Source organism: Gouania willdenowi, chromosome 18 (genome assembly GCF_900634775.1).
Source record: "Gouania willdenowi chromosome 18, fGouWil2.1, whole genome shotgun sequence".
Lineage (NCBI taxonomy): Eukaryota > Metazoa > Chordata > Actinopteri > Blenniiformes > Gobiesocidae > Gouania > Gouania willdenowi.
The window spans coordinates 18,032,788-18,053,182 of NC_041061.1; the positions used below are offsets into that span (position 1 = coordinate 18,032,788).

The 20,395-nt window shown below is 36.4% G+C and overlaps 1 protein-coding gene across 1 annotated transcript in view; it reads right to left on the reverse strand.

Annotated features, from left to right (window-relative positions):
* Nucleotides 1–764: 764 nt before the first annotated feature.
* kdm6ba (lysine (K)-specific demethylase 6B, a) overlaps nt 765–20,395 on the reverse strand; it is a 74,680-nt gene continuing 55,049 nt past the window's right edge. Inside the window, exons 17-18 of the mRNA XM_028475274.1 lie at nt 18,067–18,071; nt 765–787 (exon numbers count right to left, since the gene is read on the reverse strand). Coding sequence (XP_028331075.1) covers nt 765–787; nt 18,067–18,071 — 28 coding nt within the window. The remainder of the gene's footprint in view (nt 788–18,066; nt 18,072–20,395) is intronic.

A 20,395-nucleotide genomic window follows, 5' to 3' on the forward strand; every position in this document is an offset into this window, starting at 1 on the left:
ACTCACAGCCGCAGCGATGTGGCTAATCATCCTTTTTCCTCTAATTATGGTAATAATGGACAGCTTTTGGCACAAACGTGTACATTTTTGTTAAATCTGAGGTTGAGTTTGTGACAATGCAATAACAATAACATTAATACCCTGAGTCATTTACTGTTTTTATTATTTTATTAAACGTTATGATGCAAAGAGGTACAAATTGGTGACTAATTTCAAACAGCAGATGTATTTATTCATGCTGATGTAATAACAATAATTAAACTACTTTTTATTTATGAGCTAAACAAATTACACACAAGTCAAAAAAGAAGCAACAAAGGTAAACACAGAATGTACATTATACATACTTACTTATCACCTCCATTGATAAATTTCATCTCTTCATACATTTTGAATATATATTTAAAGCTGTGATAATCCTCAGGCCTCTCTCTGTTACAAACACAAGCCTATCAACTAATGCTTAACTCTGGAGTACACACACTCATTGTTGGTGGTGTTTCGCTGTCGTCGTGTGCGTCTCTGTTGGTTAATATTCACAGCTGCATAGTGAAGGATTTCCTGCTGGAAACAAACATATTTAGCGTTAATTTGAATATAAGACAGTCATGTGTTTTTATATAGCGTCAGACAGTGGTTACCTCTGCATTTGTTGATGATGATGATGAATATATGGGCTGAAACTCTAGGTTGAAAAAACAGAAAGGTATCGTAATAAGAAGCAAAAAGGTCAAAACATGTAGTTTTATATTTAAATATGTTAGTTACCTGTAGGTTGGTTTCTGCTCTTCTTGATCAGTGTGTATAAAATGAAAGCCAATATTAGAATTGAAATGGTGGTAAATGCTAAGCCTCCACTCAAGAGATTCACCAAGAGATTTGAGTCTTTACCACCTAGGGAAGATGAGTATTATGTTTTAATAGGAAGTACAACAAACTATCAATAACTGTGAATTCTACAGAAGTTTCTTACCTTGAACGTGGGACACAGTCGTGTTTCTGAAGAGTTCGTGTCCACATGATGCAACGACACAGAAGTTGAGCTCAGCAATAATGTGATCTTTACCTTTTATCATCTTGTTGTACAGACACGTGTGATGGTTTGATCTGGGAATCTTTAAACATTGAGGGGTCAGGTTTTCATGAGGGATCTTTGACTCTTTAACACTGAGTTGGTCCCAACAGCCTCCAGTGAACACTGTACAGTTCAGAGACTGTGATGCAGAACCATCGGCCGACACTTTAACGTCCAAAGTTGAACCCTTAACTGTGACTCTGATTCCTTTCTCAAATGTCACATTACCCTGATCACCGTGTGCACAAAAGTACGTTGCTGTGTCAGAAAGCTGCACAGGTGATATTTTTAGGTAATTATCACTTTGATTTATCTCGAGGCTGAAACGTGGGTTTTCTTTAAAATCGCCATAGAAATGACTGGTTGTGCTGTGTTTGTTGATGGTAGCGAGAAGCTCCAGCCTCTGGTCCAATGTTTGCTTGTACCAAAAATATTGGTTTGCATTCTTATAAGAACAAAAACATGTCAGGTTGTTACCAACATCAACTATTATGAAGCCTTTGTCCTGATGAACAGTTGTGTGTTGTTCGGTAAAAGCTGTAAAGAAGAAAAAGAGAAGCTTTCAAACTTCCTGAAGGGTGTAGTTCAATTTCAAATAAAAGCAGAATATTATTAATATAGAAATTATTAACTTTAATATATAATCAATGGTTTTTAATTGTTTTGCGCACCTGTTTTGTCGAGACACAGCGAGATCAGTAAGAAGACCAACTGGAGAGGTGTCATCGTGTTGATGTTTGCCGTGTTGAGTGAGAAGCACCTCAATACATTCTTGTTCTCTTCACAGAGGGTGGGACTCACACTGCTGAGTGGAAACTTTACATTTCTGTATCTTCACAGGAATCCTGTGTTTTGGTCAGACCTGAAGATTCCTCTGACGCTCTAAAATCACAGTCAGTGACTTAATTTATTCAGACAACTTTTTTTCAGGATATTTTAACTCCTGACATGTGTAGGGATGCATCAAAGCAATCACCTCTGAGGGAGACTGGCAGTTGACAGTTGAAACATGCGAGGAGATAAAATTTCCTGCAAAAAAACTGAATAAAATGATACCTTAACATATAGTTTAATATCTTTTTTTGCAGCATCTTCTAATCAACACGTTGATGGATTGATTCCATTACTATTCCTGTCCATGTGTTAAACTGTGTTCCATTGTAGCACCTTTCATCCACCTTAGGAAACAAGTCTCCAACCTGCTGTGATCAGTAATGAAAGTATAAAAAAACAGTGTTAATGTTTTTTTAAAGCGACAATAACGAGACTAATTGAAAAAAATACATTTGAACAAAAACTACTCAAAATATATTGACATTTTAAATATGTTTAGGTTTCATTTATTCAGACAACTTTTTTCAGGAAATTTACTTTTAAATTTACTTTAATCTCCTGACATGTTTCGACATAAAACTGTCAGCCTTCCTCAGAGGCAACTACTGAGGATCATGTCAGGAGATTAAAGTAAATTTCCTGAAAAAATTTGGTTGGATAAATGTAACTTTAACATATTGTTTCACAAAAAGAAGACAAAATGAACTTGCTTGAACATTTTAGTTTCCTACTAAAAACTAAACTACAATTTCATCACATGGGACAAAATCCAATCTGAACTAATCTTAAGCATTGATCCCATCATTTCTATCCTTGTCAGGTTGATGAATGGTAATTGAATTTTTTAAAGAAAAACGCATAAACTTATGTTTTATATTTTAGTCGACTATATCTGAACCTATTTAGTTGATTAAAACTAGACTATAACTCAAATGGTCCTGATAACTACATTTTGACAGAAACTAAGTTGCATTTTAGTCAAAAGACTGACTAAAACTAAATCAAATTAACTCTGATGAAAATCTGATGTGTTTAAACTCCATAAGTGATCATTTAGAGAAATGTTTAATTTCCACATGTGCAAACGTCACTCCTGCACTTGACTCATTAATGAAGTAATATTAGCACAATTTCAATTATATATTTATGATGATTACCTGAATATTTGTTGAAAAGCAGCACCAAACCTGTAAAGAACCTCCTCCATGCTTCCCATTCACCTCGTACACAAACAACCAGTCTTCTTCTGTATCTAAAAACAGTAAAAATACCACTAACTTCTTTTTTATGGAATCCAATGTGTTCTTGGAACCACAGATTAGGATATTTACAAATCAAACATCTGTCCTTAAACTTTCTCCATTGTCTCACCTTTGTAGCAGAGGTTTATGGTTATTCCTCCAGTTAGAGATGTTTCTCTATGACTGGTCGATTGATGAATGGTGCAAACACCTGTCCTCAAACACAAGTATGACTATTTTATTACAAAAACCCAGATCTGAATATTTAAAAACAGACAGCCACAAAGAAAGACTAAAGTGGAGAGTGTAGAAGAACATTGAGGCTCATTTGTGTCATTTCTGTGGTCGGGACTTGAACGTACTTCATACAGTTTGATACAGCCTGAGGATCAAAGGCCTACTGCGAGGATGGAGTACTGACTCTACAGAGACTTCCTGGTTGAAACCACAGAGAGAACAAGAGCAATGCCCATACATGCATTGGCTAAATATGTTTCTCGTCAGTTTCTGAGCAACTCCACCCACTCAGTCACATCTCAGACCAGAGAACAGTCGGTGAGAGTAGCTCAGTGAACAGCTAGACTTCCTTCAAATTTTATTTTACATCAACTTAGTTACTCTTTAAGGGGAAAAACAAGCTTTGTTGGATCAAATATTCTTTGCCAATCTACAGTGTTTAAGACTAACTAAATCCCAAAACTACATTTTTCCTGTTGAAACCAATGTATTTGTGTAAGAAGAACTGTTGGTGATTGATTCTTGTCCATCTCTTGACAATTTAGTCAAAGTATATCAATTTGGTGCATTTTGTTGTTAAATTGTATGAGTAACTGCCTTCTGGCTTGAAACCCAGCAACTAAACTCTAATTTTGCTATTGGCTATTATTCTTACATCACAAATTAGTTCTGTTGGTCCCGCCCCTCCTATAAAAACTAGCACCTGTGGACTCTCCAGTCTGCAGTGAGTAGGTTGGATTGAGATAATTGTGAATAGAAAGGAATAACACGTGTTGAGTAGCTAGTTAGCGTAGCCTAGATTGTTAATTTATAGTATAGATTGAGCGTGTCTTACCTGCTCCAGGAGCCCCACCCATAATCAAGGCATTTTTTGAATTTCAGGCCCATACTCATGTCAGCCAAATCCTTTTGGTTCAGTTACTCTTTAAATATTTGCCTCAACACCTTTCAGCAAATGAAAACCTTCTATATCAGAAGTGTCAGACTTATTTTGGTTCAGGGGCCAAATACAGACCATTTTGGTTCAGGGGCAAAGGGCAGGAGTTGAGAAAAAAACATTCATTTTAAGTTTTTTTTAATGCTAATGGTTGATGAAGCGCTCTGAACCAAAGAGAATGAGTCCACACATATTTTTACTTATTGCCTTGAAAAGATTTTGTGATACATTTTGTACTGCTTGTTATGGTCCGAACACTGCGGACATGAAGTAAAATTTTTGTTTTTTTGTTTTTTTTAACAATGATTCCTGTTTTCTCTGTAACTTTTCTCCTGTGGGCCGAATTGGATGCTCTAAAGGGCCGGTTTTGGCCCCCGGGCCTTGAGTATGACACGCAAGTTGTTTATGAACATTACAAGTCAGATCTGCAGCCTTAGTTAATGTTAATGTATCCAACAGTCAGAGTGATAGGTGTGAAGCAGTCTGGTCATCAATGCTAGTGTGACAGCAGTGCATGAAAACTCTGCACACGTCCTGTATGAGACCACAGACTTCTGTCAGTCAACCACACAGCTGCTGAAGACAGTCACTTCTCAGAGATGGATGTAGTGTGTGTCAGTTTTTAAAGGTTACATTCTTAGTGTAGTAATGAGTGGAGTTTGCATGTTCTCCACAAATATGTTTCTTCTTATGGTCCTGAAAGCATCACAGGCCCAGTGAATGATCATAAAAACCAGCAAAACATTACATGTAGGTACATTAGCCAAACTCAGACTATGGTTAAATATACAACTTTGTATATATGTGGCTGCATTCATTTCACACATGGTCCTAAATACTTGACGCGATGATGAAGTATTTTCTTTTATTTTGCAGCTTGGTGACACAACGAACAGTTCAAATGAAAAAAGTGGGCGTTACTTTTCTCTTTGTGGTTTTAAAAAAAGATGCTTCTGCAGTGTTGTTGTGTATGTGTTATGTATCCCAGCCTCACGGATACATGATTATCTGAACCATAACCACTCTTCCTAGAGTCCCCTGTCCAGTATCCTTAGAAACCACTAATGTGCCTTACCCATCTTGGTAACACTTTACTTGAAGTTTTATACATAAAGCTGACTTTACGCTGTCATTTTTATGAATAAGGTGTTATGAAAGCTGTCATTGAGTGATTTTTGTTAACCTAACCCTTTGTTACCTTAACACCTAACCCTAAAGCCTGATATATGGCTCCGCGTCAAATCAATGCCGTAGCCGCACTTAGCGCTCTACGTAGACATAGACCCCCTGCTGTAATGTGACGTGCGCCTCCCAAAAATCCTGTCTACATGTCAAGGCGACGCAGAACATAAGGGCTGTGATTGCTCCTCTCCAAACCTCAGCCCCGGTCACTGGCTTCTGCGTCAGGTCGATGCCGTAGCCGCACGAAGCGCTCTACATTGACGTAAACCCCCAAGCCTTAACCTGACATGCGCCTTCCAAAAATCCTGATTGGGCGTCAAGGGGACGCGGAACGTAAGCGCTGTTATTGGTCGGCCCCAAACCCTAGCCCGGTCACTGCTTTTCCAGTCAACACCGCTATGTTTCATCGTTTTGGGGAGCGATACGAGAGTTGTTTCTACAGTAGATTGAGTCAAAGAGAGAACCGAGATGGACAGAAAGTGCCAGAGTAACAAACACACACACACAGAACCTCTAGCAGCATGGCGGCCAATCGCATAGCGATGTGTTTCCTCGACGCAGAACTACAGTTGGCCAACCGCTACATCACGTTGATGGCATAGGTCCTGACGCAGAAGCATATATCAGGCTTAACCCTACCTAACCTCACTAGATCCCTCCACCTAACCCAATAAATACCGACGTACTAGCTTCAAAGATTTCATAATTTAGCAAACAACACTTATTGACAGCCTTCCTTATGACGGCATAATGCCAGCCTTATATATAAAACATCAAGTAAATATTTAATATCACCAGAATTTGGCTGAAAACTGTAATGAAAGACTAAGATATTATGTTAAATGTACACATTCCTTAAAAAAAAAGTGAAAGTGTTTGGTCTCACCTATACAAAACAATTCAGAATTTGGGTCACTGAGGGTGACGTCAGAGCTGCCTAAGAATCTTCAGGTCTGACCAAAACACAGGATTTCTGTGAAGAAACAGAAATGTAAAGTTTCCACTCAGCAGTGTGAGTCCCACCCTCTGTGAAGAGAACAAGAATGTATTGAGGTGCTTCTCACTCAACACGGCAAACATCGACACGATGACACCTCTCCAGTTGGTCTTCTTACTGATCTTGCTGAACCTCGACAAAAAAGGTGCGCATTATTTTTTAAATAATTGATTTATGTACTTTGGGTGAAATTTAATTACACTCATTCTTTCTCTCTCTTTTTTAAATTTTATTTTTCAGCTTTAATGGAAATTTCCAACCAGAACCCAACTCTTCTGGACGGAAAGTTAATAGTAGTGAAAGTCGGCGACAACTTGACTCTCACCTGTTTCTACAACAATGCAAAGATGTATTTTTTGTACAAGCAAACATTGGACCAGAGGCTGCACCTCATCTCCAGTGCTTATAAACAGGGTCAGATCTTTTCTTTCAATGGCGATTTTAAAGAAAACCCACGTTTCAGACAGGAGATTACTGAACGTGATAATCAAATAAAAATATCACCTGTGCAGTTTTCTGACACAGCAACGTACTTTTGTGCACATGGTGAGCTGGGTAAGGTTACATTTGAGAAAGGAACCAGAGTCAGAGTTAAAGGTTCAGCTTTGGACGTTAAAGTGTCGGCCGATGGTTCTGCATCCCAGTCTCTGAACTGTACAGTGTTCACTGGAGGCTGTTGGGACCAACTCAGTGTTAAAGAGTCAAAGATCCCTCATGAAAACTGGACCCCTCAGTGTTTAAGGATTCCCAGATCAAACCATCACACGTGTCTCTACAATGAGATGATAAAAGGTAAAGATCACATTAATGCTGGGTTCAACTTCTGTGCTATTGCTTCATGTGGACACGAACTCTTCAGAAACACGACTGTGTTCATCGGTGAAGGTGAGAAACTTCATTTTGACATATTTTGTAACTCAAATTGATTGATTTTACTACTTTTCCCAGCTGTTGAGCATTCACTGAAGATGGTGCATATCTTGGGTGGAGCTTTAGCATTTACCATCATTTTAATTCTATTATTGGCTTTCGTCTTATACACACTGTACAAGTAAAGCCAACGCACAGGTAACTGACATCATATTTAAACACAAAGCTGCATATATTGACCTTTTGGACTCTAATTAAATTATATCTTTTTTTATTTTACGACCAGTCGTGTCATCATCATCATCAGCACCAAACACAGAGGTGACCACTGACTCTAAAGTGTATTTTAAAGTATTTTTCTGCACACTGATAATGGATTCATGTGTTTGTTTCTAGGAGGAAATCCTTCACTATGCAGCTTTAAATGTTATTCAAGTGAGCAAAACAGGACGGAAACGAAACATCACCAAAACTGAGTGTGTGTACTCTACAGTGAAAAATTAGATAGTTTTAGTCTCTCTGATAATTAATCTTTTTTTAATCAATATATCTGCAGCTCAATGTTATGGTTTTACTTCATGATAATTTCATTTCTTCTAATTTTTACTTTTCCTGTGCTTTGGAAATATTCATTGAGATATGTGTATAAATTCTATATAATTGTGTTTAGGTGTTGCTAAGACGTGAATTGGGATTGTTGTTGAATAAAAATAAGTTCAAATCAGTTTATGCTTCCAATTGCCCCATTTTGTTGAGCTTTACTGTAGTTCATGTGAGGCTACACTCAGACTGCAGGCAAATACGACCCAACTCAAATTTTTTTTTTTTGCCAATAGGCAAATTGTATCCGAGCTGTTAAAGACAGTTCACATTGCACAAATAAGTTTTTTTTAATTACGACTGAGGCTTCTTTCATATGTGCCCTGAAATCCGATATGTACTGTATCTAAATATTTTGCAATGCGACTGCTGTTTGAATGGCCTGTATCATCACGTATTACCTCAGAATCATTTTTGCGCATGTGGTTCAGATTCAGTTCCTTCTGTAAACTGATTGAAGTTGCGCTTATTGTGTAATATGAACATGTACACAAAAATCTGAATCTGAATTGTGCATAATGACCTGTTGTCTGAACGTAGTGTTCACACCAAACACGTGGAAAGCAACGAAAGCGGCAGGTTTACATTCACAATACATGGTGGACATGCTTCTAGGGAGCGTCGGAGGTCCCGCTGTGAATCCCGCGCCTCCTGTGCGGCGCGTTTTGAAGCTTTTTCACGCGGCGGGGCCTTTAAGCGTGCGTCCGGCGCCTCCAACGCGGCCAATGCTGGAGTTGGGATTCTTGAACTTTTGGGGCATATTACGGCACGTCGACCAATCAAGAGCGTTCCCCAACCATGATGTTTCAGGTTAATAATAATAAGAAGAAAACACGAACCGGAGGTGGAGACAGTTGAATAGGCGCTGTTTGCTGGAATATATCGCCTATAATTGGGGTCCTGGTTGGAGATGCGCACGCCGATGCGGGTCAGCAGGTTGTCAAACTGGGCACGAGTGAGACGGAAGTAGCGCTGAAAGCGACGCTCATCCGAGCGCAGCTCTGGTGAATCCAGAAACAGTGCAGAGGTGCAATGAAATCCAAGCCACTCACTGGTTAATGTAGAGCCGATGAACGATGAACTAATTTTTGGTTTTGTTGGTTAACTAATAAAAACTAAAATGTAATTTTGTCACATGGGACGAAATCCTATCAGAACAAAGTTTACTTTTACTGTGTGGAAGGCGGGACAAGTCGTTAAGTGATCCAATAGGGAGTAAGCTGATTGTGTTTGTAGATATAAGAAGACTGTTTCTGTGTATTTACAAAAAAATAATATTGTTCCATATCAGGTTAAACAATGGTAGTTGAATCTTTAAAACATTGCATAAACTATGTTTCATATTCTAGTGGACTAAAATCTTCATGTCATTTAGTTGACTATAACTAAACTATAATAATTCTGATGACTTAATCAAAGTCAAATTTAATAAAAAAAAATACTATGGCTAAAACTAAATAAAAATTTGTTCTCAAAACAAACACTGGTTATTAGTTATTTTCATTGTTGAATATGATGCAATGGGACTAACTTTTTCTTTTCAATAATAACTACAGTAACACAACTTTTTCCTGCTCATTGATTTATTGTACAAGAGATGAAACTAATATGGTATACAGCAATGCAAAAAAAGTGCCATAGTTATTCTGTCAGAGAGGTGAGGTGCTGGAGTTGAGGGGGTGCAGAGTTGTTTTGTAACAGGAAGTGTCTTTACACAATAAAACTGAAGAGTGAAAAAGTGTCCAAACAGTAATCAGAATAATGGTCACAGGGAAAAACACATTAGAAGAACCTGGGAACATGAGAAGCTATAATTCAAGACTTGAAGGACAATCCAACAGCAAACAGATTGTGAACAAACACTCCTGGGATAGCGCAGGGAAGGCAATCAAGGAATGAGAAACACTTCAGTAGAAACAGGAAAAACTACTCAATCACTGTGAATCAACACACAAACAGAACAGAGGGTGAATTACACAAGGAGGACCATAACCAGGGGTGAACATAAGTGGTGCAAAAAAAAAAACAAACAAATACTGAAATTTGCATTTGGACACTAAAGATTTGAGATTTTAGATTTGTATGTAACTCATCTGGGAGCAGACTCAGCTGAGTCAGCTAAGCACATTGAACAGGAAGGGAGGGAGAGAGACAATACGAGTAAAAATACGAAGGATCCACCTAAACAACAACATTACTGATGGTAATCATGGATATGGACCCAGATCTTTATAAACACTGGAAACAAAACTCAGACTGATTATTTTACAGAGACTGAATTAAATGTGGAAACCAAGAGTAAAAAAGGTCTGTCATTTATTCATTTTAATTGCTAGGTGGTGGGGTGATTAAGGATTACATTAAATTTAAATTCAAAGTGTTTATTGTCATATGTGCTGTTAGAAACACGTTTTCCTGTACAATGAAATTACTACCTTGCTTATGAACTAAGATATAATACAATGAAATTACTACCTTGCTTATGAACTAAGATTTAATAATGTGTTTATACAAGTTAAATCTAACAGTGGAAAATACAACACTGCCAATAGAACTAACAACAGCTGGATTAACCTTGAAGTAGAGACAAAACAAGCTGCAAACTTGTGTGTCCAAAAGAGACATTCCCGAGTGGTGACATTATGGATGAAAAGGGAAAAAACTTCCAAACACCTTCGAAAGAGGAACTATTCTTGAACTGGAGGAATGCTAACAACGTCTGGCAGGGAACAAGGCCAACACGAACAACGATAGAGGAGGAGGAATAAAAACAAGACAACACTGACTACAGATGAGAATACACAAGAAAGAACTCAAGAATGTTTGACCAGAGAGACATGTAAACCCATGTAAATTTGCGATGGTAAAACAGGGGACGGGACCCAGATAAGCAAACTGCTTCTCTCGTCTCCTTTTTCGGCATGTACAAAAAAAAAAAAAAAAAATGAATGTAACCATGTCGGAAATAAACTGAATAAATAAAAAAATAATGAAAAAATATTTATTCAGACACAGAAACTTAGAGGTGGAGATGAGAGAAATGAGTGAAAGAAAAATGAACAAAGTTTGGACACATTTTAATGTGATGGATTATTCCAGAACAGAGTATAGACTGAGCCATGTAAACGTTTCACATTACACAGGCATGAGGGCAGTTCATCCATCATTGACACTAACTTGATGGTTCTCAAACTTTTTTTATTGCACCTCCTTTAAAGGAAATTTCAACAAAATGAGTCAAAAAAGGAACCTTTATTGAAAAAGAAAATATTGTGACTAATTTTAAAAATAAAATAAAAAAACAAGCATTAAATGTGCCACCACATATTGTGATAGACTAAAAATGGTTATTAAACCTTTATTTTACCAGGAAGTCCCGTAAGATAAATCTATTTGGAAAAACACAAACTATATAATATATAATGTATTATATGATGACAACATTCTGTAGGATGACATAACCATCAGTGTTTTAAAATAGTAAAGGTTCTGTGTATGTTATTGTATTTGGTTTTCAGATATTTATAGGATTAGTTTTCATTCCTTTTATTAAAAGCTTTATATTCTTTGAGGCTTTGGAGAACACAGGCTTTTTAACCATATTCAGCTTAAATGAAAATATATTTCACATTATTTATTCATCCATCTATTATGTTCCTCCTGTGAGGGGGTTTTTGAAAAACGTGAGCACCAAGGAACAACCCCAGGTACTCCTCTGAGCAATAGATCAAAAAGTTATGTGTACCCTAGATTACAACCCATTCACAGAGAGAAACCAGAGACACACAAACAAAGTAACAGGAAAACAGTCAGTGCAGACAGAGGCTGATGTGGTTTTTACAGGATGTAGAAAACATGCAGTCCCACCTAAACACACAAAGAGCAACTGACCACTGACTATTTATTGGTAAATGTTTAAATTAAGATGAGAAACTTTGCATTAGTCATGTGAGACACAGTTTTAAAAGTACAAAAAGTGTTCAACAACAGAAAAAAAAAGAAAACAGTGGATTTCCTAATAATGGATTAGAACAACATCTGATTCCAATGAACACCTAACATTGCAAAAGTGTATGCTATACTTTAAAATAATGCTGTCCTGAATTATATAAAGTTTTACAATTTACATCATTGTCTCAGCACATTAATAAAGTTTTATTATATAACATCATCAGCTGTGTGTGTTTCTTAGTGACTAATGTGTATTTACAGTGATTTCCATCCAGATGTTGAATATCAAAGTCTTCTATCAGTGGATGCAGTGAATCTGCTCATGTACAGAACCTGCTGACATCAAAGCTACCAGTGAACATGTGATGATGTTTCCTTAGTTGGGCGTGCAGTGTCACTTCAGTCCGACCAATCAAGTGTAATCCTTGTTCTTAAGAGCGGCTTCAGTTCCTGTCAACCCCAGAATTCCAGCACCATGACTTGTGCACACTTTGTCCTCTCTCTGATCTGTTTGCTCAGCATCGGTGAGTTTTCTTTCTGACACTTTAACTTTATACTCTTCACTTTGTAGAGACTCAGACTTTTCTTTAGCTGTGAATGATGGTGTGTTTGTTTTTCTCCATGTTTCAGCTCAAGAAACCTGTCAATCATTGTCCTCATCTCTGCATCAGGAGAGACGTTTGATTTCAGTTAATGTTGGTGACAATGTAACTCTGCAGTGTTTATATCAGAAGAATGATGCATCATTGATCTATTGGTACAAACAGCCTCTGGGGAAACAACCAAAGATAATTTCTACATATCATAAATATAAAAAAGAAGGAACGTTCCATGATGAATTTATCAATAACACACGCTTAACATTAAATATGAGAGACAACACTTTATACCTAAAAATTTCTAATGTGAAGGCTTCTGACACAGCTACTTACTACTGTTTAAAATACAGCTATCAGTTTAAGATGCAGTTTTCAGAGGGAACATCTGTTGTTGTAAAAGACGCAAATTCTTCATTTAACGCTTTGGTCCAACAATCAGACTCTGAGACAATCCATTCAGGAGACTCAGTGACTCTAAAGTGCACAGCATCCACTGAGAGCTGTGGTGGAGAATACAGTGTTTACTGGTTCAAGAACTCTGAGGATCATCATCCAAGTCTCATCTACACCCAAAGTGACAACAGTGATCAGTGTGAGAGGAAAACAAATAAAAAACACACCTGTGTCTACAACCTGTCATTGAACAACCTGGATCAGTCTAATGCTGGAACCTACTACTGTGCAGTTACTGTGTGTGGACGCATCGTGTTTGGAAATGGAACCAGACAGGAGCGCAAAAGTAAGTTCCTCCATAGTTGGTTTTCTTTTTGAACATGTAATAATACATAATCATCAATAATAGAAGTTTAAGGAGGTTCTTTAACAATTACTAGATAAGTGAAATAATTAGCAGTATTTTATAATATACCAATAAATCAAAACCTTTTACTTCCAGTTTTATGAACCAATGCATGACATTGTTTGTAAATATTATTCAGAGAAAGAATATAATATGATCAATTCAGATGAGAATTTGTCATTTATACACTTCAACAGCAGAAGTATGTATGCAAACTTTAACCACATAAAAGAATATTTACAGCAAATTAAACATCCTTATAGTATTGTAGCAATATCAGAAACATGGCTTAAGGAAAACAAATGTATTCAATTTGAAATGGATGGTTACGAACTGAACTATGTGAATAGAGAAAATAAGACGGGTGGTGGTGTGGCTATATATGTCCATACTTCAATTAAGTACAAACAAGTGGAAAGTATGTCACTAACAATCGAAATCTCTTGTGAAAAGAAAAAAAATATAATCATCAGTTGCATATATAGACCACCGGGTTCAAGTATCGAAATATTCACTGAATGGATAGAGAAACTGTATTCCAACATAAATAAAACACTATTTATTTGTGGTGATGTTAATATAGATTTGATGAATCCAAATAAACATGCAGTAACAGATGAATTTGTGAATCGAATGCACAGTATGAACCTATTTCCGACTATAACTCGGCCCAGTAGAGTTACAGAAAATAGTGCCACACTCATAGACAATATTTTTACGAATAAGATAGAATATATTAAAGCCAGTGGACTAATGATATGTGACATATCTGACCATTTACCAGTTTTTGCAATTTATGATGATAACTATAAAAAGAAAGATATTAGTCAAAATCCTGTTTATGTACGGTTAAGATCAGAGGATGCAATAAATTTAAAACTGACCTACTAAAACAAAGCTGGAATTGTGTGTATGCAGAGGGAAATGTGGATAAAGCCTATGATATATTTTTAGAATGGTTTTGTTCACTGTACAACAGGCATTGCCCCGAGCAACAATATTATACAAAGAAGAAACTTCCGAAATGTCCCTGGTTAACGAAAGGCTTAATAAATGCATGTAAAAAGAAAAATTATTTATATAGAAAGTTTATAAAACAGCGGACAAAAGAAGCTGAAAATTGCTACAAATCGTATAAGAACAAATTAACAAATATTATAAGAGTAAACAAGAAAAAGTACTACACAGATAGATTAAATGAGAATAGAAGCAGTATGAAAGGGATTTGGGGCATATTAAATGGGTTATTGAAAGCTAACCAAAGGAAGAAGTCATATCCAGATTCCTTTGTTATCAACAATGAAGAAAACTCGGATATGCAGCATATAGCAAATAAATTTAATGACTTTTTTGTGAACATTGGACCAGAATTGGCAGAGAAAATTCCAAAGCACAGTAATGATAAACTGAATGAATCAATTATAGAATGGCATCCAAAGACTATTTTTCTCTCTTGTGTAAATGAGTTTGAGATCCTTAACATTGTTAATAAATGTAAAAACAAATCCTCGATTGATTGTAATGGCTTAGATATGATAATAGTGAAAAAAGTAATCGACACTATTGTAAAACCCTTAACTTATATATGTAACCTGTCTCTTCAAACTGGAACGTTCCCCAATAAAATGAAAATCGCTAAAGTAATACCCTTATACAAAGATGGATCCAAAAACATCTTCACTAACTATCGACTAGTCTCTCTGCTCCCCCAATTTTCAAAAATATTAGAAAAAGTTTTTAGCAAAAGGATGGAAAAATGTATTGATACATGTGGGATATTGAATGAGAGTCAATATGGCTTTAGAGAAAAGAGATCTACTACAATGGCAATTCTGGAAGCGGTGGAAGAAATAACTACAAATCTTGATAAGAAGAAATTTGCAATTGGAATATTCATTGATTTAAAGAAGGCCTTTGACACAATAAATCATTAAATTTTACTTAATAAATTGGAAAAATATGGTATTCGAGGAGTGGCTGGGAGCTGGATGCAGAGCTATTTAACAGAGAGACAGCAGTTTGTTAAGATGGGGGAGTGGGAGTCAAAATGTCAGAACATAGTTTGTGGTGTTCCTCAAGGATCTATATTGGGTCCTAAATTATTCAATCTCTATATAAACGATGTATTCAATGTGTCTAAAGTGTTAAGAATGATATTATTTGCTGACGACACCAATATTTTTTATTCTAATGATAATTTCAACAATCTCATTGATATAGCAAAATTGGAATTGACTAAGATAAAATCATGGATGGATATTAATAAGCTTTCACTAAACTTAAATAAAACTAAAGTAATGATGTTTGGTAAATTTAAATATCAGGATCGGGTAATCTCTATAAATGATATTACAATAGAAAAGGTGTCTGAAAACAAATTTTTGGGGATGATTATTGATGATAAACTGAATTGGAAACCGCACATCAGACACATTCAAAATAAAATCTCAAAAAGTATTGCAGTGATTAATCAAACTAAGCATGTGCTGGAGTATAAAGCGCTTCATCTGCTGTACTGTTCTTTGGTCATGTCGTATCTGACATATGGTATAGAAATTTGGGGTAACAATTACAAAAGTTCATTACATTCCGTTTTCATACTCCAGAAACGAGCAATCAGAACAATTAATAAGGCTGGATATTATGAGCACTCCAACAAATTATTTCTGCAATCTAAGCTATTAAAACTGTATGATTTAGTTGACTTTTATACGGTACAACTGTTATACAAAGCTACAAAATCATTGTTACCAGCTAAAATTCAAGAACTATTTGAATTAAGAGAAGGGGATTATGATCTAAGAGGATGTATGATCTTTAAAGTGCAGATGGTGCATTCAACCAGAAAAAAGATGTGCATTTCTGTGCTAGGGGTCTGGCTTTGGAATAGGTTAGAGGAAGATCTTAAGCAGTGCCCAACTCTTTTCAAATTCAAGAAAAAGTATAAAGAAAAAGTTTTACTTGAATATAGTGCCGATGAAAGGATTTAAATTCTATTTGCTACGTAAACAGTTGCATGATGCAGAAGCTGTACATGCGCCTGGTTATGGATATCATTATGTTGCTTGATTATTTCTTCGGATGGAAAATGTAACCACTATTTTTGTTTACGCAAGAGTATAGTAAAACTGTGAAAGTACTGTATGGATAAAATACTCTAAGAAGTAAAATTATTTTCAAAAGTTACTCAAGTTCATGAACGTGAGTAAATGTAATTGAGTACTTCCCGCCACTGGAATTTAGTTTTTTTTTTTTCTCTTCCTTTTTAATTATTATTTAGAATATAAGCGGATTGTGCAATATCACCAGGAAATGTAACCGTTTATTACATTGATTACGGGATAGGCGTATATAAGCTTTTGGCTTCAGCCTATTCCCTTTTTGAGCTACTGTAACAGAATAATGTGAATGTGAATGTTGTAGGAATGTAAAATGTAAATTGCTCAAAAATAAATAAATCAATAAATAAATAAATGCTAAAATTATAAAACTGTCATTTCCTCATTTTGTCTTTGTGTCTGATTTCCTGCAGATAAATCAACTCCAGAGTATATCTTGAGTGCAGCTTTGTTTCTCAGCACCACACTGGTTATTGTTCTAACTTATCTAATATATAAGATGCATAAGAAAACAAGCAGAGGATCCACAGGTACGATAGCTACAACTCTTCACCTCTTTGTTCTTTAAATGTGAATTTTTTTCGTGATAAACACTTTGTCTTCTTTGGTCTTTTTTCAGCATCAGTCACAGAGGTACGTTTTAATAGTTCAGCATGCTTTTAAATCACTTCCTCTGAACGTTTCTGACATGTTTTATTCTTCCTTATCAGGACATCAGCCAACGCACAGAAGACCTGAACTATGCTGCTTTGAGCTTTAAACCCACCCAGCAGATCTCACACTCAGAGACAGAACGAGTGTGTGTACTCTGTGTGTTAACATGTCGTAGACACACTTAGAAGTGTGTGGAAATGCATATTTGGACTTTTTTTTTTTTTTTTAGTTTGAAAAGCGTTTTTTTGCTCCTTCAGTTAACACCAATTAAACCATCAGTTTTCATTATGGCCAGGTCATCTGCATAGCTGTACTTGGTTGACATTGTTTTTTCTTTTTCAGTTTGCATCAAGTTTTCTCTTAAAGCTGCAGTATGTAGAATTCCTGCCTCCGCTTCCTGTTTTCAAAACAGAACTTAACTTAACCTCCCTTAACGACATCCTGTGTGTCGCTCTTTGTGACTTTTTCTCAATAGAGACGAGTGACAAATGTAAGGACTTTATTTTATTTTTATTTTTTATTTATTCAGTTCATTTCCCGACATGGTTGCAAAGGAAAGGGGAGACGGAAAAAAGCAGTTTGCTTATCTAAATCCGTCCAGTTTGAACACAGTAATTTGACATCAAAGCATGTTTCTTTCCTGGTCGAACATTCTTATCTTCTTCTTTCACAATTATGTTTTTTTTTTTTTTTGTCCCTTTTTTGTCCCGTTGTTATCCGTATCCCCTCGGGCTTTTTTTTTTCCAGGCGTTGTTTATGTTCCTCCAGCTCTCCAAACGAAAAGTTCTTCTTCTTTCAAAGTGCCTTGATATCCTCGGAAAGCCGTCTCAGCATACGATCCATCAGAATGGCACATACCCCCATCATTAACAGTTATCTTACATTTTGCAGAGTGTTCTGGCTTGAATGCACGTCTCACAGCTCACAGAGGCGGTTGTGATCCCAGCTGCCGCTCAGGGCAGTCTGACAACCATCACTTTGTATTAAGACTGTAAAATAAATTGCGTCTGTTCTCTCCATCTTGAACAAGCTTCTCTAAAGTTTACCTGTGATGATCTGTTCACACTCTCGCTCTGAAGCCAGTACGTGAGGCAGACCCTGCACAGTCAGGGGGATCCACAAAGATGCAAAGTGGTCCATTCCTCTCTTGTATAATTGTGTCTTTAGACTGTTGCTTTGCTACCTCAGTCTTCCTATTTCCTTTGCTTTGCTGTGTAACCCCTGTGCCTAACGCTGCGATGGAGACTTCTGCTGGAACGTCCACCATTGCACTTTTACTATTGATGGTACGTGAGTGTGCTTGACTTCAGTCGAGCAGCCAATAGCAACACCCAAAACAGCGCATGGAGTTACTCTGTTTGTAGAAATATCTCCTGATTGGAGCAGGGATTCATGTTCACTCAGACAACATTGGATTACAATATGTTCAAAGCTGATTAGGTTTTTTTTGACCAAATGATGCAAAAAAAAAAGTAAACTTACATTATTTAGCTTAACCTAGCATTGGCCTCTCCCAAATTATGCGAAGTCAGCACTTTGGTCAAAGACCGTGGACACACTTTGTATTACCATACTGTAAATGTTCCATCTGATAGGATCAGTCTTGTCTTTAAAAGGTGGAGGGAACAGATTTGTTCAGTTCCCACAGAACTTTAAACACAAGGAGATTTACAGCAGTGACTTTTTATCTACATTTATTTCTTGGGGAGAATGCTTTTTCATTATCTTCTTACTGGAATTTTATTCATTTGGTTTTTGCCCACAATACATTTTTTTTCTAAGTCTTAAGCAGGATTTTTAAGTCCATCTCAAACAGGTTGATTTGACCTTGACCTGTGATGGTTGTGTGTATTGTGTAGAGAACAGACTGAGATCAACTGAACTCTCCCTGTGGTTTATTACAAGCTTGTATTTGAAGTTTCATTCACTGCTGAAAGAAGTTTCCATCAGTGGAAAGTTCACCTTTTGCTTTTACCACAGCACTGAGAGGTAAACAGTGCTGTCAGTCGAGGTGTCGCTTCAAAGAAACTCACACACCTCTGCTACAACATTACAGCCTATTTTAACCTTATTATTGTTTTGTGTTTTTCTCTCAAACTTCAAATCTCCAGCACAGGAAAAATGATCTGCAATCATTTGTATTCATGAGTTTCTCCCAGAAAATGTGATGTTTAATTTTATTTAATTCACCCAAAACTCAACATACCTGATAAGTTCAACTTATTTTAAAACAGACATTGAGCATAATTCTTTCTGTCTTTTTCTTTTTTTTTTAATTTGCCTACAGATTTTAAAATTAAAAGAAAAGTTGGAGAGTCATACAGTTTTGCAGCAAAACGTTTTTGATTGGATTTCTAAAATTTTTGGCATAAGTTTAAAGAATTGATTCACTAAGAGATATGGAAGTCTAAAAAAACTAAAGGAATTTTAGACTTCATTGAGCACCATTGACAAAATCTTCTCAACGAGGCAATTGCTTCAGCACGAAATACCGTGTCCAAAGGACACATACCCAAGTGGATATGTCGTGGACGCACGAGGGAGAAGCCAGATGCTCTGTCTCTCCCAGCTGAAAGTGGAAGATGTGGAGGACATCTATCTGCTAGGAGTCATGATCTTTGGACTGCTAATGATGGGGGTATGTGTCTGTGCATGTGCCTTCTGGATGGATCGTAAGCTGAGGCGACTCTCAGAGGATATGAAGGTTCTCAGAGAGAAGAAGAACTTCACGTTTGGAGAGTTGGAGGAACGTAAACAACGACTGGAAAAGAAAGCTCGTGGAAATACGGGGGAAAAAGACTGTGATGAGGAGTAACAGCAGGAACAATGACCGCAGACGAGAACACATCACAAAAAAAAAAAAAAAAGGGAAGAAACGAGGTTGGATGTAAAATTATCTGTGTTCAAATTAGGGGACGGATCTAGATAAGCATAATGCTTTTTTCCGTCGCCCTTTCCGGCATGAAAAAGGACAAAAAAAAAAAAAAAAAAAAACCATGATGTGATTTTGCTCTGAATGTCAAATGAATTTCTGTGAATGCAACCATGTCGGAAATGAACTGAATAAATAAATAAATAAATAAAATTTCTATTTTTAAGGGTAAGGCGTAAAAAAAAAAAAAAACTTGAAAAAAAATTGTAATTCTATAGGCAAAGAGATTATAAAGCAGGTTTGTGATTCAAATATTACAAATTTGTTCAAGAAGTTGTTTCATTTTCTCTACACCTGTATAAGAAATGAAAATTCTAAGTCTTTGTGTCTCTGTGTGCACACTGAAAACTTAAATGGACATAAAATTG